Consider the following 26804-nt stretch of genomic DNA (forward strand, 5'->3'; position numbering starts at 1 on the left):
GCTAATATCCTTCCCATCTCTCCTCTCTCTTTCACCATCTCTCCTCTCTTTCACCATCTCTCCTCTCTTTCACCATCTCTCCTCTCTTTTATCATCTCCTTCCTCCTGCTACGCAGCATCTGGATGTGTTCTCCTCAGTCTCTGTTCACTCGCCATCATGGTGTAGCGGGTGCTTTAGGGGTGCTCAGATTTGGTTTATCCAGCGGTCTGTGGTCTGCAGTCTGCAGTTAACCTCTTCCACCAGGACTTCCTCTTTATGTTCTTGACATGTCCTTCTGCTGCCCTCAATAGTGGGCCAAGCCGCTCAATTCCACCGTATTGTAGAGTGAGAGAGGAGCGTCCTGCACACCACACATCCTCCCTCTCTCTCTCTCTCCTTCCTCTCTCCTCTCTCTCCAGTCTCCCTCCTCTCTCCTCTCTCTCCTCTCTCACTGTCACTTTAGCTCCTCTAGCCCAAGGCCATGTTTGGGCCTAATCCCCCAGTGATGACACATTTTTAACAGTTCTTAAATCGTAATTATATGAAATGGGCTGCAGAGATCTGATTGAAGTGAGACAACTGCTAAAAGTAATCCCAAGGCTTGCTGGTGGCAGTGTAGGCTGTGGGTCAATGCACACTACACGTGCTTCATGATAGTGTGCTCTGTAGAGGTGTATGGAACACAGTGGACACACTACAGTGTCAGCATGTTTTATGTGTGGGAGTTTGGATTTACCCTCATGATTAATCGACTGAGTTGTGTGAACATACGTTTATGCATGTAGGTGACTCTTATTCATTGTACAGAGCCTGAAAGTTAAGGCCTGAGACTTCCCTATTACCATATTAAATGCTAATTCCACCATAGCCCAGCAGCAGAGCTCCTGTTGAACGGCGTCTAATGGCCCCTGGGGAGCAAAATCTCTCTTAGTTAGAGAGAGGTGGCAGACCCACGTACTCTTTCAAGTAAAACACCCTTGTTCTGCAGTTAGTTTAATGTCATTAAACATTCATCTACTAAAACATCACAGTTCTTACCATTAAACAAGCGTGTATGCAGGTGTGTGTGTGTGTGTGTGTGTGTTGTTTTTAGAGAACTTGCGTGTTGAGTGTTGTTTTGAGGTTGGGATGGTTTCTGTCTATCTAGCGCTTTCCTTTCTCCCGCTACGTCCTTAATCCTCATTCTAGGAGGTGATATGCACCGTTGTGCCCTGCCTCAGGGGTTCAGGGATACACACACACACACACACACACACACGTACGAGCTTCTCAACAAGTCACTCGTGTTTCACCACGTTTAGTCAGGCGTGTGTGTGTGTGTGTGTGTGTGTGTGTGTGTGTGTGTGTGTGTGTGCGTGCGTGCGTGTGCGAGCACAAGCTAATGTGTGCATGAGAGTACACACACAAAGGGCGTGCGTGTGCATGAACCCGTGCGCAGAGATGAGGTGGCACTCTGAGGCCTGCCAGGGCCTCCCACTAGTGACCCCGCCAGGAAAGGCAGTCATCCAGAAACACCCATCTGTGCTGCTGCTCCTTCTGCAGAGAGAGTGTGTGTGTGTGTGTGTGTATGTGCGTGCGTGCGTGTTTGTTGCCAACCTAATGTGTTTGAGTTTCACTGTACCAGAAGTCATGCCAGTGTGTGACTTACATGAAGATTAAGATTCCTTTTTGCAAAGTAGTGAATTCACAAACTTGAGAATTGTTTTCTGCTACCTAATGTGGGAAATCTATTAATTTTGCATAATAATGCATGTTAAAAGCATTTTTGTTTAAAGCCCTTCAGCCTTTTCCGTTTGTTAATGATCGTGTAGTGATGTTGTTAATTGCTCTCATGCAAACGGTACTTTATCTTGACAAACAAACAATGCGAACTGCTAATTACACCAGCCCCCAGAACAAAGCACCCACTGGTCCATGAACACTGCTCCTCAGGACAGTGTGTGGCTGCCTGCTGCTCACATCAACTGCTTCAGTTGTCTTCACCTTGTGTTTCAGTCAAATTTGGAGAGAATGATGGAAGCAAAGATTTGTCACCCGATGCCCCCCCTCCCCCCTCGCTGTGTGCCTGAGCTGCAGGTGCCAGATGGCAGCTGATACCCACCATGCCAGCTCAGCTGTGGCACCGGGCACGACCCCTGCGACCTTCCAGCTTCCCGAGGGCACGTCATTCACCCTTCACCTCTAATGTGGTGACTCGTAGCTTCAGAACAAAAAGACCAAAAAACACACAACATATAGCTTAGCAGATTTACTTGTGTTATTGTCCTGCTTGCTTTTATGTTACCTGGTTTGTATTGCCCTTAAAGCACTGTGTGTATTGTATGGCTGCGTGTACTGTGTGTATGGCTGCGTGTATTGTGTGTATGGCTCGTTGTACTGTGTGTATGTATGGCTGTGTGTATTGTGTGTATGGCAGCATGTACTGTGTGTATGGCTGCGTGTATTGTGTGTATGGCAGCATGTACTGTGTGTATGGCTGCGTGTATTGTGTGTATGGCTGCATGTAGGCTTGTCACGATACTAAGAATTACAACTTCGATACGATACTTAAAAAAATATTGAAATTCGATACCATTTTCGATACCAAAGTCAGATGGTGCTAATTTCCGTTTTAAAGCCTTTTTATTTTATTTTTATAAACAAACAAATGAATGTTGCTTTGTGTTTAAAAATGCTTGAAATTGTAACTTCATTTCACAACAAATATCTGTCTGACTGAACAGTTCTTTTGAGCTAACAAATACTAGCATCTTGTAATTCCAGGATGAAACATGAGAGAACGTGAAGACGTTACGATTGGGCGTTTTGAAAATAAACAACCATTAAATAATGTGATAAAAAAGCGAATAATTTCGAGTATATGTATAAATATTTAACTTATCCCAACAAACATGCAACGTCAGAAAGACGTTAAAATCAAGTCTGTATCACGTCGGTCAGTCCAGACTCATTTTTGCATGTCTGGTGGACGTTCAAAACTGGTTCAAAATCTGACAGTGTGACTAGGACCTTAACCTTTTAACTTAACATGAACGTCTATGACGAGTTTTCTATCTGAACGTCTGACTAGGACCTTTATTGGATGTCAGGACGTGCAAAAACTGCAACTGAACGGCAGTAAAAGACGTTTAAAAAAGACGTCGCTAAAACTTTCATTCTGGCTTTTCAGTGGACGTCTTTTGAACGTGTCAAAGTGTCTTTGCTCGTGCTGGGAAATATTGAAATGGACCTTGAAAGTGACATACAAGTGTGAATTCCACAAGGTGTATGAACCCTGCAAACATGACTTTGTTCATCGCGCTGAAGCGCGGCGCACGCGAGGTCGTGCACCTCTCGAATTTTGTAACTTCGCGCGCGCCGCGCCTCAGCGCAATGAACAAAGTCATGTTTGCAGGGTTCAATTCAAGCGCTTGTACCAATATTTCCCAGGACGTTAAACTTAATTAAGTTAAATATTTATACATATACTCGAAATGATTCGAAATATTGTGCTTTTAATCACATTATTTAATGGTTGTTTATTTTCAAAACGCCCAATCTTAACGTCTTCACGTTCTCTCATGTTTCATCCTGGAATTACAAGAGGCTCGTATTTGTTAACGTCATACAGAGAACTGTTCAGTCAGACAGATATTTGTTGTGAAACGAAGTAGTTACAATTTCAACATTTTCAAGTACTTTAGCCTAAATTGCAGCACTTTTCAAACCTGAAACACACTGAAACACAAAGCAGCATTAAAATTCGTCAGGTAAGTGTTCATTCCCCTGTTTTGAGGGGTGTTTCTTTTATACTACCACATATAGTTTCGGACAACACTGCAAAGCAGAAAGTAAAGCCTCCACCGCTCGCGGAGGTTCGCGTGAGGTGCGCGCGGAGTCGAGCGCTATGGTCACTCAACCAGGCTTTAGCGCCCTTCGTTGAAATGTTCCAAAAGCACCGCTTGCAAACGGGCTTGTTCATGTCCTTCGGTTTTCCATCTGTATCTGCTTCGAATCCAACAGCACTGCGTTTGCTTTAGCTGCCATATTAGCATTACAAACTGTCCTGTGCATTACGGCAGCTTGGGTGGGTCAAACGAAAGCGCATTTTATGTAAAAAGAATCGATACTTAAAGGAAACGAGTATTGTACCGTTTCAGAATGTTCAGTATCGATACGTATCGATATATCGATTTTTTTGACAACACTAGCTGCATGTATTGTGTGTATGGCTCGTTGTACTGTGTGTATGGCTGCGTGTACTGTGTGTATGACTGTGTGTACTGTGTGTATAGCTGAAGCACTGTATGCAAGGTTGTGTTGTGTAACCTGAGTGACATTTAGTGCTTACATTATAGCATTTAGCAGACACTTTTCTCCAGAACGGCAAACAGAGGTGATATATACCTGACACCTTGGAAAAGCATCCTTAGTTAGTACAAAAAGGTTAAAAATAGTCCAGAAATACCATTAACGAAGATGCTGACAGTGTGACTGCTGAAAGCCAGACTGTGAGATCCAGTACAATGCTGTATTTATATTACAGTAGTGCTGGAATGAAGCCCATCTCTGCAGAAAGGCTGTGTCTGATACCAGGCCTGTGTCATTCAGTGACCACATCCCTCCAAAAGCACTTGGCCCTTGTACAGACAGGAACCAGGACTTCTACCCGGTCAAACTTCCGGCATCTGATACTCAGAAGTGTAGTTTGATGGGTCTGGGACGTCTGACTGAGATGCTTTTAATAAAACATAAATAGATGTGGCGTGTCTTTTTTCAGTAATAGTGCAGGGCAGGATTTGTGATCTGGTCTCTCATTCCCCGCAAAGAAGATGGCATGAAATATGGATCCTTTTATTTTCTGCTGTGGAAATGGTTTGAGCTGAGCCTTTTTATAAAGAACTTGAAATCATGATTTAAAGCTCAATTTCTCTTTAAATTATGTACGTTTTTCATTTTTGGTGGGGAGGAGGGGTTCTTCAAAATAGATTTTTGAATAGGTATTTGCAGTTAAGAATATATTTTTAAAATAATTTTCATAGATTCTTATATTACTATTTTTCTGCTTTTTATAACCTTTACTGCTAATTTATATTGAAGAGACAATGCCAAGGTGTAAATGGGCTCTTCTATCTAAGTGTGTTTATGTCTGTCTGTGTCATTCATTTACACTGGACATTTGCTTAAGGGTTATTATAACTGCTGACTATCTATTCTTAACCTGGTTTAGTTGCCACGGCAGCCAGTGTGTGGGGGGAGATGTTGGATTATGAAAGGTGAATGGGGAACGGTTCTGGTTCAGAACGAACCGCAGTTCACACACTGTTCCTTTCACCCCCACAACTTCACTGTGCTATACTGCACCCTGTGGGGATGCTTAAGGAAAGGAAAAGTGACCCAGTCAGGGATTTTTTTATTTTGCTTAAAAGACAAAAGAATTTTTGCTTGGGGTTTGTGACATGAAAGTTTCATTGTTTAGTTTCATTGTATAGGAGTCAGGGTTCCTAGCCTCTAATAGAGACACACAGTGAGATGAGCTCTGTGTGTGTGTGTGTGTGTGTGTGTGTGTGTGTGTGTGTGTGTGTGTGTGTGTGTGTGTGTGTGTGTGTGTGTGTGTGTGTGGTGTGTGTGTGTGTGTGTGGTTGCATGTTCATGTGTATTCCTTGCATGTCTGGTATTGGGTGGTGCTGGACTGATGTGTGTGTGAGTAGCTATAGGTGAGTCCGTCTCGCTGCTGTCACTATGAGAGGCAGCAGAGAAGAAAAGTGAACACACTCCCACTCACTCTCTCCACTTCTTTCTCCACCTCACTCCCCTTCACCCTCACTATCGCTCACTCACTGGCCCATTCCCTCTCACTCTCTCACTCTTTCTCACCCTTACTCTCACACTCCCAGTGTTATCTTAAATGTGTCTCAGGCATCTTTCATCAGGCCAACTAGAGCGTGACAGCAGCCGTGGGCACACTCCCCTTACAACCCCCATCCTCTGCTCCTTCTGCACTCTTTCATCCTCTCTGCTCTCTCTCCCCTCTCTCTTCCCTCTCCCCCTCTCTCTCTTCCTCTTCCCTCTCTCATCTTCCTTTTCCTCTCTGCTCTCTCCCCACTCCTCTCTCTTCCTCCTCCCTCTTTCACCTCTCGCTTCCTTTCTGCTCTCTCTCCCCCTCTCTTCCTCTTCCCTCTCTCCCCTCTCTCCACTCTTTTTTTCTCTCTGCTCTCTCTCCCCTCTCTCTTCCTCTTTCCTCTCCCTCTCTTCCTCTCTGCTCTCTCCTCTATCTTCCTCTACCCTTTTCTCTCCCCTCTGTTTCTCTCTCCCCTCTCTCTTCCTCTATTCCTTCTATCCTCTCTTCCTCTCCCCTCTGTCCCCTCTCTCTTCCTCTCTGCTCCTTCTATCCTCCCTCTTCCTCTCTCATTCTCTCTTCATTCCCTTCCATTCTCTCACTCCCTCACAACTATCAGAGCACGGTGGTAATTTGAGTGAACTAATCACAAGAGGCAGTCATATGTGAACACTACCCACTGTGATCTGGACCAGTCTTCAGTATCACAATAAAAGAAGCCAACAGTAATTCCATCAGCATTATATGAGTTATCATCATGCTGCCTCTTTTCTTTGAGCTCTAAAGACAGACCTGTAATTACATTATCAGACAACTAGGAAATGTCACCAAATGGCCACACAGAAATAACATGTTAGGTCATAGTACAAACCCAAACCCTGATTGTCCTCATAGTCCCCGTATTCTTCTATCAGATTCTGTATCTGGAGCTTTCAAATATATTTCAAAATGATTTTAGTACACAGTTCGTGCTGAGGTGCATTCTGGACCAACAATATTAGGCCCTGCTTTGATGGCCAGTATCCGTAGTCACCCCAGTCCAACGGCTTCAGTCTGCCTCATTTCTGCTGGAGCCGCCTGTTCTCAACATTTATTTCCTCCACATAGATTTGTTAGTTCTCTTTTACAAGTTCTGCTTTTATGTCTGCATTTACGAGGAACCAGGCACAGATTCACAGCCTGTGGCTCAGGCCCAGCAAAGCCTGTAACCCAGAACCTGGAGTGTTCGGAGAGCTTCACCTGCCCTCTCGTTCATGGCTCCTGGCTGGAGGTGGTCTTTTTCAGGAGGGATACCTGTGTTTCACATGTGGCCATAATTCCTTTGGGATGCTGGCAGATGGGCCACCTGAAGATAAAGATCTCCTTTAGATGTTCCTCCTAGATGTTTGTAAATGCCAAACAGGTTTTCTGGATCATGCAGGTGTTGGAAATATGCTGTGCAGAAATAATTAAGTAACATGTCCACATGTCCACAGATCTTCTTATGCAAAATGGTGTGTGTTTGTGTGAACAACATTGTGTACATTAAGAGGGAGTAGTGAGAGAATAGTGTGAGTTGTTAGTTGGTGCAGAACTAAAAGCTTCCGGCTAGAAAGCAATCGAAAGAACCTTGGCAGAAGTTTGTGAGAAAACAGACGGTTTGATGTGTGTTGAGGGGTGAGGAGGGGTGGGGAGAGCTGGGGAGGAAGTGGTGTGGCCCGCGAGTCCTAGCTTTCTTATGTAGACATAACCAAGACCTCTCTCCTCTGTCAGCCTGAATCTGCTTCATGGCTGCTTCATTGTTATGCAGTGAAGGACTGTTCACAAAGACCAGGAGCACACACACACACACACACACACACACACACACACACAGACAACACACATGCTCCCATCAAAGCGCACACACACATGCAGGTGACACGGGAGCATCCATCTCTTCACTAATATTGAATCAATCACATATATATTGATCATCCCCCCCCCCCCCCCCCCCCCTCTCTCTCTCTCTCTCTCTCTCTCTTACATATCCACCACCACCACACACATATACACACACTCACAAATGCACACAGCACCACACATTTGCTCTCTCTCTCTCTCTCTCTCTCTCTCTCTCTCTCTCTCTCTCTCTCACACACACACTCACACACATACACACACACACAGAGCAACAACATGAGGCATCCATCACGTCCTTCACAGCCCATCACATGCATATTGATCATCTAGGAGCTCTTGTGTGGTCACACACACACACACACACACACACACACACACGCTACTTATAGGCAAATAAAGTATGAGTCAGCATCTTCTAGGACGGAAGTACTTCTGGATGCTGCAATAGTAGGAAACACACACACTTTCACTTTGACTTTCACACACATAGGCACACACACACTGTTTTAACAATGTGGGTTTAATCTGCACCCCATTAGTTGCTTGTCATAACATCAGTAACACACCCAGTGTAATGTATTTGAACCAATAGTCTTAGCTGTTAAACAGTGTTACCACTGGAGCATGCTTATGCCGTTAGGGTATGAGCAAACTAAGCTTGATCATATTTGGCAAAAACTACTTCAGGTTTTTAAATTATTCAGAGAAACATGAGCATATTCGCCTTCTCCGTCAAGAAGAGGACGTTTTCACTTGTGTGTTCTGGATTGAGCCTGTGCTTTTTAAAATCGTTTTTCTTTAATTTCTGAAGGTGCACCTCTGAAATCTGAAGTGGCAGTTTGTGACACATTAGTTTAAAAAAGCAGATTGGCTCAGGTGCTTCTCATCCTTGAAGGGTTTGTCTTAGAGGTCTATAAACCCTTCACTAGATCTCACCCAAGGTCTTATTGCCTGTTTTTGATAATAAACTTGGACTTTACAGTCAGACATAAACTCGCTGTGTGATGCCAGTCCGCCTCTAGTCATGCGCTCGTCACCCGGAGACCTCACACCCTCCCGGTTTAAAGTGATAAAAGTATCTGACCAGACTAACCTAACGTATTCCATTAGGCAGTAAGCTCAATCAGAAGCGAGATCATTCCCATGAAGTCATGGGAAGAAATGACATTCATAGTCTTCAGGCAATACCGGTTTGCAGACCAGTGGAGAAAAAAATGACCTGAACAAACGTTTGCTTTGCTTTCATTCATCTGAGCCTTGCTTCAGGATAAACAGCTTCGGGACTCTTCGGGACACTTAATGCGATGTGTTAATGTGTGATTTTCTAGCATCATGGAGGGGAAAATGGAGGCCAATGTATCAAGCATCAGTAATGTCTTCATTCTGTAATATGACCTGCTTCCTTCAAATTGCTGTTATAGCTTGTGCTCCTTGTAGGGATGCATAGAATTGCCTTTACAGGTTTTTTGGTGAGTGAAGGTAATTGCTTGCTGGGTGCCCCCACCCTTTCCCAACCCCAAAGCAAGAACATTGTCACCCAAGACAGGTCTGAAGGTACAAATCTAAGCCTATCACTGAATTTCATCCTTGCTGGTGTCCTTGATGCCTACCCAGTGAACTCCTTTCTTCTTTTTTATGCCAGTGGCACGGTTAACTGCCGAGTAAATGAGCCGAATGTCTCTGGACAGCCTTAGGCTGCTGTGTCCAAAATTAAAGCTGTTTTCTCAAAGATGCATGTGTGAAAGAATGAATAAATTAATTGGTGGTTGGTGGTAGTGTAGTGGGTGTAGTGTAGTGTATCATACGTCTGACTTCCTCTCTAATTTGTTGCTCTCGATAAAAGCTTCTGCCATATGCATAAATGTAAATGAATGAATAACCTACCTTGACAGTTGTTGGGTCTAAGTGCCATAAGGTGTCAGAACTCCATTTCCCAGACTCCCAAGCAAACTGTCCCAAACCATCAGCCTATCAGGAACCTTCAACAGATTATTTTTCATCACCTGATGTTCTTTTCCATATGTCTATATAGACACTCTGGTTACCGTTATTCCTTTGCTAAGTACTGTACGTAAGCAAACCTTTGTTTATATAGCACTTCTCCATACAAAGCCACAAAGTGCACACTGAAAATAGGAAATAAATAAATAAACAATTTCAAAACACAAAGCACAACATTACATACAACAATCCACCCAAATTAGAATGAACATTGTAAAGTAGTGTTCATTTAGTTTAGTCATGTTTCCTTCCTAGCTGATGCTGTAAACCAGGGGTGCCCACAAGTTTTCAGCTTTCGAGCTACTTATAAGATGACCAAGTCAGAAAGATCTACCGGGGGTTTGGGGGCTACCATGAATGTCAATCAAAATACAACCGTCAGTGCAGATGGGCGATTCATCTACTACTTTTTAATGTCACGCGATCTACGCACATTCCTTCGCGATCGACCGACACTTCCTCGATGACGATCGATGTAATGAGCACCACTGCTGTAGAGTAAAACCTTTCTGCTGTTTGGAAGCACCTCGCAAGTTTGGCAGAGGACTGCAGAACTGGAACAAATGTTGAAGAGCTTAGACAAAGAGAGCATTTAAGACTACTAATCAGTCATCTTCAAATGCATCATTACACTCGTGTGTGTAAAGAATACGAGGCGTCTAGCATTAGCAAGAATACAAAAGAAGCACCATCAGCAGTATCTATATGGCAGACTACACCCGCCCTTCACGGGTCTGGTTGCTCATCTTCAGCTGTGGACTCGTTTCGAGCGTTTTGAGCCTCCAGATTGTCTCCCGGGTCGTCTGTACATTTCTGGCCCCTGCCAGCTCTTTATAATGTTGTTACACAGACATGCTAGGACTAATGACATATGGATTCGTGGTGTCAGTCTGATGAGCATCCTCAGCTTAACAGCGTACAGGCTCGACGAAGATGTGGAAAGGGCAGTTTTGTATATACAGGAGTTCTCCACTTAATGTACAGTGACAGAAATCTCCATTGTTTTGGATGAAATGCTTGCACAGTGGAACACAACGAGCCCGGCGGCGCACGGCGTGATACGAGATGATGTTGACAACACGGCGGAGACTGTGGAGGAGTGTGGGGGAGTGTGGAGGAGTGTGGGGTCGCTCGCACGGGCTGGATAGCACCGTACAGCTAACGTTTAACCAAGGGGGTCTGAGTCAGCGAAGCATTTCAAAGTGCGTGTCCATCAGGAGAAAGCACAGTGCTTATTTTAAGCATCCCGTCTCGCCAGCTTGCCTAAGCATCCTTGGTAGAAGCAACGTGTGGAATTTGTATCACCGATCACAATGACAACACAGCTGCTTGTTGCAACGACTCTTGCTGGTGACACGGCCCGTGCACCAGGGGCACGAGGACCCAGAACAGATGGGGAGCCCCTCCAGTGCATGTGTGCACTCCCTCACTTCACTTCATCAAGTGTGTACTCCCAATAACTCACTTCACTTCATCAAGTGTGTACTCCCAATAGCTCACTTCACTTCATCAGCCACACCAGTAATCTAAACCTGAACTGAAATCCATATTTAGCTATGACTCACCTAGAACCATAACACTACAGTGTAGTTTGTGACCCAGGCTGCATCGTTAGAGAGTGTATCTTTGGTTTGGCGTGTGTGATCACAGTAACTCCTGTGTTTATCTCACCCAGTGTGCCAGCCCCAGGAAGCTTCGTGAGCCGCCCTGCCAGCCCCTCTGTCCCGTGTTGACAGTCAGTGTTAATTCTCTGCTGCTGGTCAATTGGTCGATGAGAAACAACAGGATTGTGTATGAGAAGGCAAAGATGATTCAGATTGTTAAGAAAAACATGGACCACTTGCTGTCTGTATAAGCAATACTGAGCTTTTATTCTGACCATTACCATGTTCATGTCTGCAACAGAAAATAATAAAATGTAAGAAATAGAAAGTAATGATATATATACAGTATAGTTTGAATTTGTTGCAAAATGCATATAGGTAAAATGATCAGTTATTAATATTGGTACCAGTCAAAACAAGTTGCTAATTATCATTGTACCAATATCAGTGTATCCATAGTTTGGGCTGAAGAGTGTTGTGGTCTCATGTGCACTAGTGGAGAGGATTTCTATCTTTGGAAAAGATGCAAAGCTCAGACATCAGTGATTTAGTACTGAGGGATGGCCATAGCTTTATTTACAATGACGCTTCGATTAGAAAAATGATAGAACTTCCAGAAGAGTGGGGGACATCTAACCCACTAACTCCTTGTGCACTACAGGAACCACAGACAGAAACCGACACCGTGTTCAACACATCAAGCAGAATGGCCTCCATTTGATCTGCTTTGCCCCTCTTGGGGCAGCTGCCTCATTTCTGCAGACGGTTCTATCATTGCTGCTTTGCTGTTTCAGCAGGTGTCACGTTCCTAAAGCAGTGCAGACCTGAGACAGCTCCACAGTTCTTCATGTAGGCTGCTAAGATTTTAGATTTGTCGATTATTCCATTCACAAGTCCCACACGCATAAGAACATTCTCATCCTGGACATCGTCTTGCGTCTGCGATGCGGGCAGGCCATGGAAATTCCTTACACTACAGTAGTGCTGCTTTAAAGTTCCCCCGTGGTCACTCAGAGTTGCTCGACCCCTGACCTGTTTGTTATTGGACGTAGTCTTCTGTAGGCTTTAGCAGATATCAAACGTGGGTTCTCCTGATGTGGTTTGGGAGTGTGCGATCTGCAGAAATAAAGCGGCATGTGAGGGTGGTGTTTGCTCTCTACACTGTGTTTTTCAGCGCATCGTTCACGGTCTGCTTCATCGTTGCCTTTTCTTCGGTTGCAATTACATTTGCTCTGTCACAAACTGTATGATCGTGGATCACTGAGAAATCGGCATCCCTGCTCAGATTGTACAGCCTGTAAGAGCCTGAGCCATAGATGGAAAGAAACTACAGACATAACATGTGATTGTGTACTGTCTGACGGGCATGTGATCATACCGTAGTGTCTGACAGGCAACATGTAATTCAGTTTCCTTTTGATGAGGATACATGTGTTGTATTCACTGGACATAGGTCATATTTAGAACCCCTGTCCTCTGACCCCTGACCCCTGTCTCAGACTTTAAAATTCTCCCCAATCCATACATATAACAGTGCTTCTTTTTTCATTTTATTGTGCCATATCTGGCTCTTTTAACATTTTCTCTTTATTTTAATTTTATTTTGTCAATGTTTTTTCTTTCATTATAATATACTGATATATGCATGATGTACTGATGTACTGTTCTCTGTTTGCTTACATTTTCTCCCATTTTTGCATGATAAACTGGCTCACCTATGAAAATATTATGGTAATGTCCTAAAACGTAATGTCACATTATGGTACGAAAATGATTGGTTTGCTCCAGTACTTTTAATGTCCGTTAATTGGGAGCTTGCCCGAGCTTAAAGGAGACTGGTGAGTGTGAGCCAGTCCCTGGCATTATGTGTCCTGTCGTGAGCTCCACTAGAGCATGACAGCCACCTTCTCACATGTGGTGGCAGCAGCATTACTGGGGCATCATTAGCAAGAACATGTTAAAAACACCACCAGAAATTATGGTAAGCCACTCTTTTCAAGGTTACGGTAAGGGTAAGCCACTCCATCTAGGGTTAAGGTAAGGGTAAGCCACTTCTTCTAGGGTTAAGGTAAGGGTAAGCCACTCCATCTAGGGTTAAGGTAAGGGTAAGCCACTTCTTCTAGGGTTGAGGTTAGGATAAGCCTCTCCTAGGGTTAAGGTAAGGGTAAGCCACACCTTCTAGGGTTAAGGTAAGGGTAAGCCACTCAATCTAGGGTTAAGGTAAGGGTAAGCCACTTCTTCTAGGGTTAAGGTAAGGGTAAGCCACTCCATCTAGGGTTAAGGTAAGGGTAAGCCACTTCTTCTAGGGTTAAGGTTAGGATAAGCCTCTCCTAGGGTTAAGGTAAGGGTAAGCCACTCCATCTAGGGTTAAGGTAAGGGTAAGCCACTTCTTCTAGGGTTAAGGTTAGGATAAGCCTCTCCTTCTAGGGTTAAGGTAAGGGTAAGCCACTCCTTCTAGGGTTAAGGTAAGGGTAAGCCACTCCTTCTAGGGTTGAGGTAAGGGTAAGCCACACCTTCTAGGGTTAAGGATAAGGGTAAGCCACTCCATCTAGGGTTAAGGTAAGGGTAAGCCACTCCTTCTAGGGTTGAGGTTAGGATAAGCCTCTCCTTCTTGGGTTAAGGTAAGGGTAAGCCACTACTAGGGTTGAGGTTAGGATAAGCCTCTCCTTCTAGGGTTAAGGTAAGGGTAAGCCACTCCATCTAGGGTTGAGGTAAGGATAAGCCTCTCCTTCTAGGGTTAAGGTAAGGGTAAGCCACTCCATCTAGGGTTGAGGTTAGGATAAGCCTCTCCTTCTAGGGTTAAGGTAAGGGTAAGCCACTTCTTCTAGGGTTAAGGTAAGGGTAAGCCACTCCATCTAGGGTTGAGGTTAGGATAAGCCACTCCATCTAGGGTTAAGGTAAGGGTAAGCCACTTCTTCTAGGGTTAAGGTTAGGATAAGCCTCTCCTAGGGTTAAGGTAAGGGTAAGCCACTCCATCTAGGGTTAAGGTAAGGGTAAGCCACTTCTTCTAGGGTTAAGGTTAGGATAAGCCTCTCCTTCTAGGGTTAAGGTAAGGGTAAGCCACTCCTTCTAGGGTTAAGGTAAGGGTAAGCCACTCCTTCTAGGGTTGAGGTAAGGGTAAGCCACACCTTCTAGGGTTAAGGATAAGGGTAAGCCACTCCATCTAGGGTTAAGGTAAGGGTAAGCCACTCCTTCTAGGGTTGAGGTTAGGATAAGCCTCTCCTTCTTGGGTTAAGGTAAGGGTAAGCCACTACTAGGGTTGAGGTTAGGATAAGCCTCTCCTTCTAGGGTTAAGGTAAGGGTAAGCCACTCCATCTAGGGTTGAGGTAAGGATAAGCCTCTCCTTCTAGGGTTAAGGTAAGGGTAAGCCACTCCATCTAGGGTTGAGGTTAGGATAAGCCTCTCCTTCTAGGGTTAAGGTAAGGGTAAGCCACTTCTTCTAGGGTTAAGGTAAGGGTAAGCCACTCCATCTAGGGTTGAGGTTAGGATAAGCCACTCCATCTAGGGTTAAGGTAAGGGTAAGCCACTTCTTCTAGGGTTAAGGTTAGGATAAGCCTCTCCTAGGGTTAAGGTAAGGGTAAGCCACTCCATCTAGGGTTAAGGTAAGGGTAAGCCACTTCTTCTAGGGTTAAGGTTAGGATAAGCCTCTCCTTCTAGGGTTAAGGTAAGGGTAAGCCACTCCTTCTAGGGTTAAGGTAAGGGTAAGCCACTCCTTCTAGGGTTGAGGTAAGGGTAAGCCACACCTTCTAGGGTTAAGGATAAGGGTAAGCCACTCCATCTAGGGTTAAGGTAAGGGTAAGCCACTCCTTCTAGGGTTGAGGTTAGGATAAGCCTCTCCTTCTTGGGTTAAGGTAAGGGTAAGCCACTACTAGGGTTGAGGTTAGGATAAGCCTCTCCTTCTAGGGTTAAGGTAAGGGTAAGCCACTCCATCTAGGGTTGAGGTAAGGATAAGCCTCTCCTTCTAGGGTTAAGGTAAGGGTAAGCCACTCCATCTAGGGTTGAGGTTAGGATAAGCCTCTCCTTCTAGGGTTAAGGTAAGGGTAAGCCACTTCTTCTAGGGTTAAGGTAAGGGTAAGCCACTCCATCTAGGGTTGAGGTAAGGGTAAGCCACTCCTAGGGTTGAGGTTAGTGTAATAGGTGGTTGTGTTGCGCCTTCAGGACGTCAGCTCTGTTTTCCATTGATTATAGCCACATTTAAAAAGTGCAAATAGGCCAACTGCTTTTATCAGAATTAGTGGCGCATGACGGCTAAGTGAAGACAGTGTGGCGCATGACTCGTTTACCTTGCCGCACCTGCGCTTGTTGGCTATCGTCCTCAGCCCTTTCCCATCAGCAGAAAAACAATGAGGCCCAGGTAGAGGCAGCATCGTTGGGGAAGGTGTGAGGTCTGGGCTGCCATGCACTTTCACTCAGAGGAGCAGCACTTTTGTTTACCGCTGATATGTCAAGCAGCGAGAGTTCACTCTCTCCATATTGACTCTGAAGTAAAGTGCTGCCTGGTTAGATTTAAATTTGTAATATTTGTCATTGTGACGCCTTCAAAGCCTTTTAAGAATGTGCTATAAACAAGCTGGCGAAGGAGCACTTATCTTGACCCTTCACTTAATAATATGGAAAGACTGAGAAGCACAGGTTGTCATACTATAGAGCAGAGAAAGGCAGATTCAGCCATGGCATGTACCTCTGTGCTTCATCTCATAAAAATGTCTTCACAACAACGGGAAGCAACTCGCTCCGCCCTGTATACACCAGCCATGCTCAAAAAAGAAAAAACATTTCAAGAATCTCCTTTGACTGTTCAGACTTTACATTCTTCCAATTACTGTTAGTTTAAAGGAACCTTTCATATCAACTGTTCGGATTCAAGGTATTGTGAGATCTGATGAGTGGCTCTCTGTGGGTCAAACACAGAGTTTCTTCAGTCTTTGTATCCCCGTAGTGTGGTGTGAACATTAGAGCATGATGCTCAACCTTCTATTATGAAACTAGGTCCAAGATGGGCCAGACAATGAGGTCGTACTGCTCCGGCCTGCTTGGAGAGAAGCCCCTGTGCTAGCCTGGACTAGACGTTAAAAACAAACACACATCAGCCTCAATTCCTCCACGTGTGATGTAAAATGAGAAAGGGAGAGAGGGAGAAAGACGAGAGCATGGCGGAGAGGGAGACCCAGAAACAGAGCGGATCAGAGGGAAGGACGATGCTGTAGGAGATGAAAACTTGATGACGTTCCCGAAAAAACCTTTGGTCGTCCCCCCTATTCCCTCGTACTCCGCACACGCTCTGATGCAGCTGTGTGGAAGGCAGTGGGCGGGGCCGTCGGTCGCTGGGAGACCGCACCTGCATGGGAGGAGTCAAAGGGCATCTGATCTGAAAGGATGCTGAGATGTTGACAGTCTTCGCGCTCCCTTAGTGTTCCAGACGCCCCTTATCACGGCCACAGGGCACACAGGGCAGGCAGGAGGCTCAGAGCATGCTGGGATAGACAGCTTTTCAGATGGCCTGCTCAAGACAGTGTGTGTGTGTGTGTGTGTGTGTGTGTGTGTGTGTGTGTGTGTGTGTGTGTGTGTGTGTGTGTGTGTGTGTGTGTGTGTATGAGTGTGTGTGTGTGTGTGTTGGAGGAGGGTATATGAGTCCTGTTGTGAGTATGATTCTCTCTGGTAACTCACATGTGAACGCACTGTGCTGTACAGTGTTAAAGGGTGGCAGAATTTCTGGAATATGCACACATACACATGCACACCCACACAAACACACACACATGCGCACCCACACAAACACACACACACACACACCTAAAGCCCCTCTGGCTCCATTCCAGCAGTCCTGTGGCCTGATAAGAGAATCAGGAACCCTGGAGACAGGCTTTTCAGCAGTGGAAGGTTGCAAACAGCCAGGCCTCCAAACTTCATCCATCTCCAGTTCACAGCAGCAGCCCTTCTAGAAGGCCTGATCCCCGTACAAAGCCCGACTGCCCCCCGCTGTGCCTCTAAGATTACATCCTCGGACAGAGGTCACTGCCCTCCTTTGTCCCCTGTTTTTGTTTGTTTGATTTCGTGTTTGTTTTAAGCAGGCAGCATCTCTCTTGCTGTCAGAGATCACTGCCCTCCTTTGTGCTCCAGACATCAGGCCAAGCAGCTTTGCTAAGAAAAGAGCCTTTAGTTGTAGTGAGAGCCTCCATTGAGGCTCTAGGAGTGGGAGATGAGGTACCAGGCCTTGGCTCGGGCTCGGTTACTCTGGACCCCATTGTGGCTCTAAGGAGGCCAGCTGGGGGACCTCGGTGACCCTCCAGTGCAGCACGGGGGGAGGTTGGACGGTCATGTGGCTACAATGCCATCTCTGCTCACTCCTGCCCTGGATAACAAAGACAGCTGAAAGTCAGTTGAGGCCAGGGGGAGAGGGAGGGAGGGAGGGAGAGAGAGAGAGAGAGAGAGAGAGAGAGAGAGAGAGAGAGAGTCTGAAAGCATGTCTCATCAACACGGACCAACATGTTGGTTGTGTCTTCTCTCCTCTGACACGTTGCTACAAGAGAGAGAGTGAGAAGGAAAGATGGAGAGAGAGAGCTGTGGAATGATAGAATAGACTGCACTCATGGCTAGACATATGTTGCTTTGTTGAAATTAAGTTATGCATGATCAGATGAGGTGACAGGATAAGATGGCAGTGCTTTCTCTCTCATGTCCGTTCTTGAAGGCACTGTCTAAAACACACACACACACACACACACGCACACACACACACACACACACACACACACACACACACACACACACACACACACACACACACACACACACACACACACACACACACACACACACCTACTGCTGCAGTGCTTTTGGAGGGTTTACCCAGACGGCTGCTCCTTGGCCGGGTAGACTCTTACCACTGCTTATTATCAGTACACCAGGAAGAACCCCAGGTTGTTTACAAACAGCACCCACACCCCCACATTACGGTCTAACTTTGCCCATGTGATGTGAGGAGTTCTGATTTTCTGAGCTCCAGGGCTTAAGCAGAGTTCAGCACACCCAGCTGAACACCTGGACACCTAACACCCATCTGAACACCTAACGCCCAACTCAACACCAAACAGCCATCTGATTACCTAACATCCAGCTGAATACCATACACCCAGGTGAGCATATATCACCCAGCCAAACCGTCATCCAGCCCAACACCCAGCTGAACACCGAACACACAGAAGCCACACTCTGAAAAGAAACATGGGTTTACAAAGGAAGCTCACTGATTTATTTATTTGTTTATCCAACTCTTGCTTCTCACTCTGTGTCCTCCGTCTCTGTATAAATTCCCACTCCCCCTTCCTTTTGTATTCAGGACTCTGTATAGATCCCCCCACTCTCCATCACCATTATGTATTCAGGATTCAGTATAGATTCCAACCCCCCCATTCTTTGTATTCAGGACTCTATATAGGTCCCCCTCCCCACCTTTATACATTCAGGATTCTGTATAGATTCCCACTACCTTCCCCCACCCACAGTTGTATTGTGATTCATGTAACGGTTAAGCTGAGCTTTCAGATAGGAAGCAGGGCAAGAGGAGGTGCAGTTTCACCTGAACTTTACATGGATGCTCTAAAGAAAACTCACTCAGGTAGTTACACCAAAGAACACTCACTCAGGTAGTTACACCAAAGAACACTTACTCAGATAGTTACACCAAAGAACATTCACTCATGTAGTTACACCAAGGAACACTCCCTCAGGTAGTTACAACAAAAAACACTCACTCAGGTAGTTACACCAAGGAACACTCCCTCAGGTAGTTACACCAAAGAACATTCACTCAGGTAGTTACACCAAATAACATTCACTCAGGTAGTTACACCAAAGAACATTCACTCAGGTAGTTACACCAAATAACATTCACTTAGATAGTTACATCAAAGAACACTCACTCAGGTAGTTACACCAAAGAACACTCACTTAGGTAGTTACACCAAAGAACATTCACTCAGGTAGTTACACCAAATAACATTCACTCAGATAGTTACACCAAAGAACACTCACTCAGGTAGTTACACCAAAGAACACTCACTTAGGTAGTTACACCAAAGAACATTCACTCGGGTAGTTACACCAAAGAACATTCACTCAGGTAGTTACACCAAAGAACACTCACTCAGGTAGTTACACCAAATAACATTCACTCGGGTAGTTACACCAAAGAACATTCACTCAGGTAGTTACACCAAAGAACACTCACTCAGGTAGTTACACCAAATAACATTCACTCAGGTAGTTACACCAAAGAAAACTCAACTCAAGTAGTTACACCAAACAACACTCACTCAGGTAGTTACACCAAATAAGATTCACTCAGGTAGTTACACCAAAGAACACTCACTCAAGTAGTTACACCAAATAACATTCACTCAGGTAGTTACACCAAAGAACACTCACTCAGGTAGTAACACAAAAGAACATTCACTCAGGTAGTTACACCAAAAAGGAAAACTTCCTTACCAGAAGCAAGCTAGGCTAAATTTTGGTTGGCACATATTTTCATATCACATTTAAAAAGGTGAAGAGGTAATACCTTTGCTGTAGCAAATACCTTTGCATTTGTGTGGGTGTGTGTGTGTGTGTGTGTGTGCATGCGTGTACGTGTGTGTGTTACAGTAATCATTGGAATGTCAATAGAAGGTCCTTATAAGAACAGTAAATAAGACTGTGTGCGTGCTGGTTCAGCAGTTCGTAGTGGAGTCTAGGCAGGAAAAGCAAGTTTAAGTCAGGAGACCTTGCAGTTGCAGCACCCGGATGGCTGCCTATTGCAACATGTAAAGCTGTCTGCTAGATTCGACACAAATCCATCAGATATTTCCCTCTCCTCTACATTCCTGTGCTGAATGCAGCAGTTTGTCCCACTCTGCTGAAGCCAATACATTTATTACACAGTTTTGACAGTGTGAATTAGGTGAGATGACTTTCATGCTGGTTTTCACCCTTGGTATGACCCTTTTAACTCTCTCACACTCTCTGTCATACACACACACGCGCGCGCACACACACACACACACACACACACACACACACACACACAAACAACTCACACCACACACCAACACACACTGCCTACGGTCATGCTAGCATGCAGTTCAGGGACATAGAGGGTTAGGGCTGATTCAGGGCCTGTGCCTGTCACCCACTCATGTAACTTATCCCTGCCCTGACAGACAGTGGTGCATTGCAGTTCTGAGGCTCAAGGACCACTTGACCCAAAAGTACAGGCGTATCTAACGACTGGTGCCAGCCAGCTGAGATCAGCTGGGACTGTCTGGTTTGGTGCTCACTGACACTGCTTAGCTTTCAATGACCATTAGCAAAATTAGAATTTGCTCAATCCCCCATTTTGCAATTGTTTCACCATTTTGCCTATGCACACTATGTACATAGATATACTGTGCCACCGTGCTCATGTGCATTCACATTCGTTGCTAAACTGGCTACAATGGCTACATGACGTATGAATGAATATGTGAATAGCACTTTTCGCTCTAAACTGCTGGTGAGTGTTAGGGCTGTGACGATAACCGCATTACCGCAAGACCGCGGTTATGTAATGCCTACCGCGGTGTTGAGCTCATTACCGGGGATGGGGGGTGTGCGCTGTATTTTTGTGTGCGATTACCATATTTTCCGGAGGATAAGCCACTACTTTTCCCCCCACAATTTGAACCATGCGGTTTATAATGGGGTGCAGCTTTTCTGTAGATGTTTCTTCACCCGTCAGGGGCGGAGCAGAAAGTGAATCAGCAGGTAGGTCAAAGTTGTAAATCAAAGAAGAAAGTGCTCAATTTCATTTAACACATGCAAGCAGCAGGCACGACGGAGAAATTTTTTCAAACCAACGTGTTTTTTTTTTCATTTTTTCAAACTCCCCTTGTTTGCACACGCATAAAGACGCTACAGATGATATTCGGGAGTTACTGTGATTCGAGAGATACTGTGATGATAACTTAGTTCATTGAGATATTTAGACATAATACTGCTGTAATACTGCGAAGTCATGTGGTCAGAGGTGAACTTCGGTATAGCCAGTGTGTATTTTATTTAAAATTATTAACACCCTTGAGCCACTGTGTCTTTGGACATAGATAATGCCATGCCGTTTGCTGTGATGGATAATTAAAGTCTAGCTCTTATTTATGCATAGAAACGTAAATCGACAATATAATCTGTAGCGTCTTTATGCGGATAAACGAGGGGAGTCAGAATTCGACACAACACCGGCTGAAAGCCAAAACTGTCACACATGAAATGCTACAGGCACCGTTCAAAAACTGATCAGTTCAGTTAAATGTGTTCAGTTCAGTTTTCCAAAAAGAAAAGACCTCCACTCCAGTCCACAGGTGAATCCGTGCGGACACTGAACTCGCGAGGTATTTGCAGGAGGAAGCCCTCGATTCACATTCGGATCCACTTGCCTGGTGGCGGAAAAATCTAAATCGATTCCCTCTTCTGTCAAACATTGCCAGAAAATATATGACCGTTTGCGCGACGAGCACTCCATCGGAGCGTGTATTCAGCACGGCAGGCAACATTGCCACCTCGTTTAGATCGTCCTTTAAACCGGACAAAGTGAACATGTTGGTTTGTCTTGCAAGGAACATGAAGACGGAAAAATAAGATATTTATAATTCACATTATTCACGTTATACCGTCACAGCCCTAGTGACGGTACAGTATTTGAAGTCATAGTCATTTCTTTAAATAAGTAAAATGTCAGGTGATGGGCAAGCTTGTTAATCACATAACTTGACTCTGTTTTGCAAATGGAAGACTGTTCTGAAGAACTGAAGCATTTATAGTTTTTCATTTTCTAGTACATTGCTATTGGAGTCCTTTATAGAGTGTATTTTTATTTGTTTTTATTTGGTTTTGTATATAATCTGTTTTTTTGCTTTAAAATGTACATTTTTGTCAATTGTGAGAAATATTTTGTCGGTCATGAAAAAACTGCAAAGCACACTTGTGATTGGTGGAGCGATCAGAGGTCCATGACTGTAAATGCAGCAGTGTAAGTCATACAGCAGTGTATCCATAACTCTCCCCATACAGCAGTGTTGATGTCTGTCTGAGATCTGGAGCTCATGCCAGTCCTGCTCTCGCCCACACTGATGCTGCTGCGTGCCTCTCTATGCTCGTCCAATTAAAAGGCACACACCCACCCTGACACACACACACACACACACCCCGACACACACACACACACACACACACACACACACACACACACACACACACACACACACACACACACACACACACACCCTGACACACACACACACACACACACACCCCGACACACACACACCCCGACACACACATGCACACACACCCTGACACACACACACCCACCCCGACACACACACACACACACACACACACACACACACACACACACACACACACACACACACACCCCGACACACACATATACAGACACACACACACACAAACCCCTACACACATACACACCCCCTCACACACACACACACACCCCGACACACACATATACAGACACACACACACACACACACAAACCCCTATACACATACACACCCCCTCACACACACACACACACACCCACACCCCGGGACACACATAGGCAGAAACCCGGCCGCCTCTTCCATCCGTAGACACACATACCGATCTCCGCTCATGCCATTTCTCTCGATTCGTCTGAAAGAGCGCATAAGCAAGCCATGTGTGTGTGTGTGTGTGTGTGTGTGTGTGTGTGTGTGTGTGTGTGTGTGTGTGTGTGTGTGTGTGGAGCAGGATGGGTAGAGGGGGGACTCTCCTCCGCATGTGGTGTTAGTGCATTCCTTTACCCACTCACTTCATCAAATGTCTGGGCATACCACAACTCAACACCAGATTGGCTTCACAGGTGCTGTCTGCGTAATGTGGCACCCTTTGAATATGTAAACCAATGAGCATAGACCTTTTCCTCTTAATCATACATAAACCTGTTTGCAAACGGGACCACTCTTTTTCACACTAGTGTTTTTAAAGTAGGAAACACGCACAAACATAACACACCAAGGTCTCCTGGACAGCGTGCGCCTGCTCTGCCAGCAGGTGTGACCTTGATTGGGAGATGGGAGGTACAGAACAGGCCATCAGTCTGAGTCCTTATGCAGAACCAGTCCATATAAACACTCACAAACACAAACCTCAGGACAAACACACAGATATTTCAGGAATGGAATGAACAACCTGGACTGAGTGTTGTGTATTAGGAATTGCTGGGTTCCATCATTCATAAACATACGTTTAGTGTTGTGCTTTTAAAGAGTTTAGCCTTGTCTTTGTGGGGCCTTCTTGGTGGAGAAAGGTCACCATGTGGAATAGACATTTTGGGGAGGTTTTACTATTGGATGGCAAAAAACAAAAAATGATTTCTATGCTGTGAAGTGTCAGGGGATATGCAGAGTTTTTGGTTTTAAGATTGTACAAAACCTTACAAAGTTAGGTGGGGCTACTGAAGATGAGGTGTCTGCTATTTAAAAAAACGACACATAAACCATGTCTGTAGGGCAAAGTGCTGAACACTGCCATCTGATGAACTCCTTATTTATTCATAGTCTCTATGAATGCAAATAACTTCAGTGGAACTCTGAGGTCTAATGAGGTCAGCGAGTAGGGCAAGGTCACGCACAGAGAGATCCGGGTCACCTGGGAACAGCCAGTGGTTTTCCACACCTCTCATAATGCTTACGTTGCTGTACAGAACCCCTGCAGGAATACGTCCATGGACATAGTTTATACCAGAGCTTAGTGCTGTTTGTTTTTATTGTTTTAGATTGGATCAGGTAGAATACTTTTAAAACACTTGGATAATGGGATTTCAGTAAACTTCTGTTCAATAATGCCGTGGATAAATCTTTTGCTCTAGTCTTAAGTCCTGCATATAAGTCTTGGTGCTATTTACACCCTGATTGGTGTTTGGTTGAAAGCAGTTCGGTAACAAACTTGTGCAGGTTTCTTGCTTCTTTCCTTTCGTGCTGGAAATCATTTATGGTGTGGCTAAGATCTGGTGGAAACCTCGTCGTCTCTCCACGCTGTTCTACAGCCTCGGCCATACACAGCAGGAGTCCATGAACAAAGCCACCGGCCGTGGAATGAGCTGCTGTTGCCGTCTCAGGTCATGGGAGTCCTGCCGGAACTCAGCAGTTCAGCTTGCAGCAGCTCAGAAGGGAGGGGCCGCGTAGACAGACTTGTCCCCATTACTGGGGTGGATCATTTGGGTTACCGCAGGGGTTTTGTTTTTTTGCTTCGTCTTTTCAAAGGTTGCCGACATTGTGACTGAACACATATTAGCTGTTCATTCACACATACAACCACCAAAAAACGGCAAACATCCTCTTAACCTCAACGGCTGAACCTGTAAGAGAATGAGGCTGATGAGAGACAGAACTCAATGTGTGTTTGCTCGTGTCCTACTGTAAAGAGATCTGGTGCTGTAGCCAGACTCTAAATAGAAGGTCAGCATATTGATACATTCACTCACTGCAGTATTTGACTGCCTGACTTACAGCTACAGTGCGATCTATAATACATTGTTTAGTTTCATGCCGAAATCCATAAACGCTTCAGTCTTTTCATATAGCCTCGCCGAGCGAATGAATAATTAGTAAGCCTTTTCTCTGGTGATGAGTCAGCAATATTTGGCTTGACTGTACAATCAATACGAACAGTAAGACATCTCTGTTAGCACCTGTTCCTAGAAGTTGGGATAAGATTAAAGACCGTGAGACTGTATATTTGTGTGTGCATCTGTGTGTTCATGTGTCAGTGTATAAGACAGTGATAATGTCAGATGTTTTAGTGGGAGAAGTACATATCCTAGGAATCTTTTCTTTCTTTGTCCCTCCCTTAATCCCTCTCTCTCTCTCTCTCTCTCTCCCTCTCTCTCTCTCTCTCTCTCTCTCTCTCTCTCTCTCTCTCTCTCTCTCTCTCTCTCTCTCTCTCTCTCTCTCTCTCCCTCTCTCTCTCGCTGTTTCATACAGGATCCCATTACGTTAACTTTCCTGCACCCTCATTTGCAAGGCTGAAGTCTGTGTGATTTGTGACTTGCCCTCCCATGTGTAATAGTGCTGCTGTCTGCAGGGAGGAATGATCAGACCTGCCCCCTCCACTGGGGCTGCTGTATCACCACCTCCGTGTGTTTAGTGATCCTCCTAGTAACTTGTGCTTTTCTTTGAACAGGCTCCCGTGCATGATTCCTGATCTGCGGGACACGCAGGCGTGAGGGAGCGCAGAGGATGTCGGCCAGCCTTTCCTTCCACGGTGCTCCTACACTTCCTGCCATGCACTAACCACCAGGCTCCCGCAAGCACCTCCTCCTTGGCCGTTGACTACTGAGCTCTGTGAGCCCCCCCCTCTCCTCCTTTACGGCCACGCCCCTGACCCCCACGGCCACGCCTCTGACCCTCACGGCCACGCCCTCCACGGCGGTGGCGGTGGCAGTGAGCATGCACACGGGCGGCGTGCTTTGAGCAGAGAGAGCGCGTGCACACACGGGGCCGACGCCATGCGGCCGTGGACGGGCTCGTGGCGCTGGATCACCCTGGTGCTGCTGGCGTGGGGCACCCTGCTCTTCTACATCGGCGGGCACCTGGTGCGCGACAGCGAGAGCCCCGAGCGCTCCAGCCGCGAGCTCTCCAAGATCCTGGCCAAGCTGGAACGCCTCAAACAGCAGAACGAGGACCTGAGGCGAATGGCCGAGACACTCAGGTCAGAGTGCAGCTGAACCTCTTCTCTCTCTCTCTCTCTCTCACTTTATCCTCTCTCTCTCCCCTCCTTTCTCTCTCTCTCTCTCTCTATCTATTCTCCTCTCTCACTCTATCCTCCCTCTCTCCTCTCTCTCTCCTCTCCTTTATCTCTTTCTTTCTATCATCCTGCCTTTCTCCTCTCTTTTCTCTCTCTATCCACCCTCTCTCTCTCTCTCTCTCTCTCTCTCTATCTCTCACTATCTTTCCTTCTTTCTTTTTCTCTATGGCTGTCCCTTTACTGCTGAGCTTTCTCTGGTCTCTCTTCTCTCAATCCATCCTATTCTTGCCATATGCCACTCCTACAGACTCTTGTCAACAATACCAAAGCCTTGTTTTGATTTAAAATGCTGCAGTGCAACCAGTACTGGCCCGAATATAATTTAAACCCCAAATTCTATTCCCAAGGCCTGTATGGCATCCATATCCTGCCTCATCTACCTGTACGGTCTGCAGTTGTAATGTGAGTGTATGTAATACTAGTAATAGGCTGCTACTGTAATATGTAGATAGCTTGCTGTCACTTTGTGCGTTCAGCCGTGGTGGGTGTCGTGTGCTGTCCCTCAGGCTGTGGCTGATACACATCTCACTGCTCAAGCACAACTCCCTTCTGCACAGCATAATTTCCTTATTTATAAACTCATCGTATTTTCATTTTTAAACTTTAATATTTTCAATACGTTCACCTTATTTGGGTTTTTTTCTTCATAAGAATGGTA

At 45.4% G+C, this 26804-nt stretch overlaps 1 protein-coding gene across 1 annotated transcript in view; it reads left to right on the top strand.

The window, feature by feature from the left end:
* The window catches only part of fut8a (fucosyltransferase 8a (alpha (1,6) fucosyltransferase)), a 68669-nt gene that overhangs the window by 12517 nt on the left and 29348 nt on the right, over nt 1-26804 (top strand). Inside the window, exon 2 of the mRNA XM_076977820.1 lies at nt 25523-26050. Within this exon, the coding sequence (XP_076833935.1) occupies nt 25848-26050 (203 nt within the window). The 5' untranslated portion in view covers nt 25523-25847. The remainder of the gene's footprint in view (nt 1-25522; nt 26051-26804) is intronic.

Source organism: Brachyhypopomus gauderio, chromosome 17 (genome assembly GCF_052324685.1).
Source record: "Brachyhypopomus gauderio isolate BG-103 chromosome 17, BGAUD_0.2, whole genome shotgun sequence".
Lineage (NCBI taxonomy): Eukaryota > Metazoa > Chordata > Actinopteri > Gymnotiformes > Hypopomidae > Brachyhypopomus > Brachyhypopomus gauderio.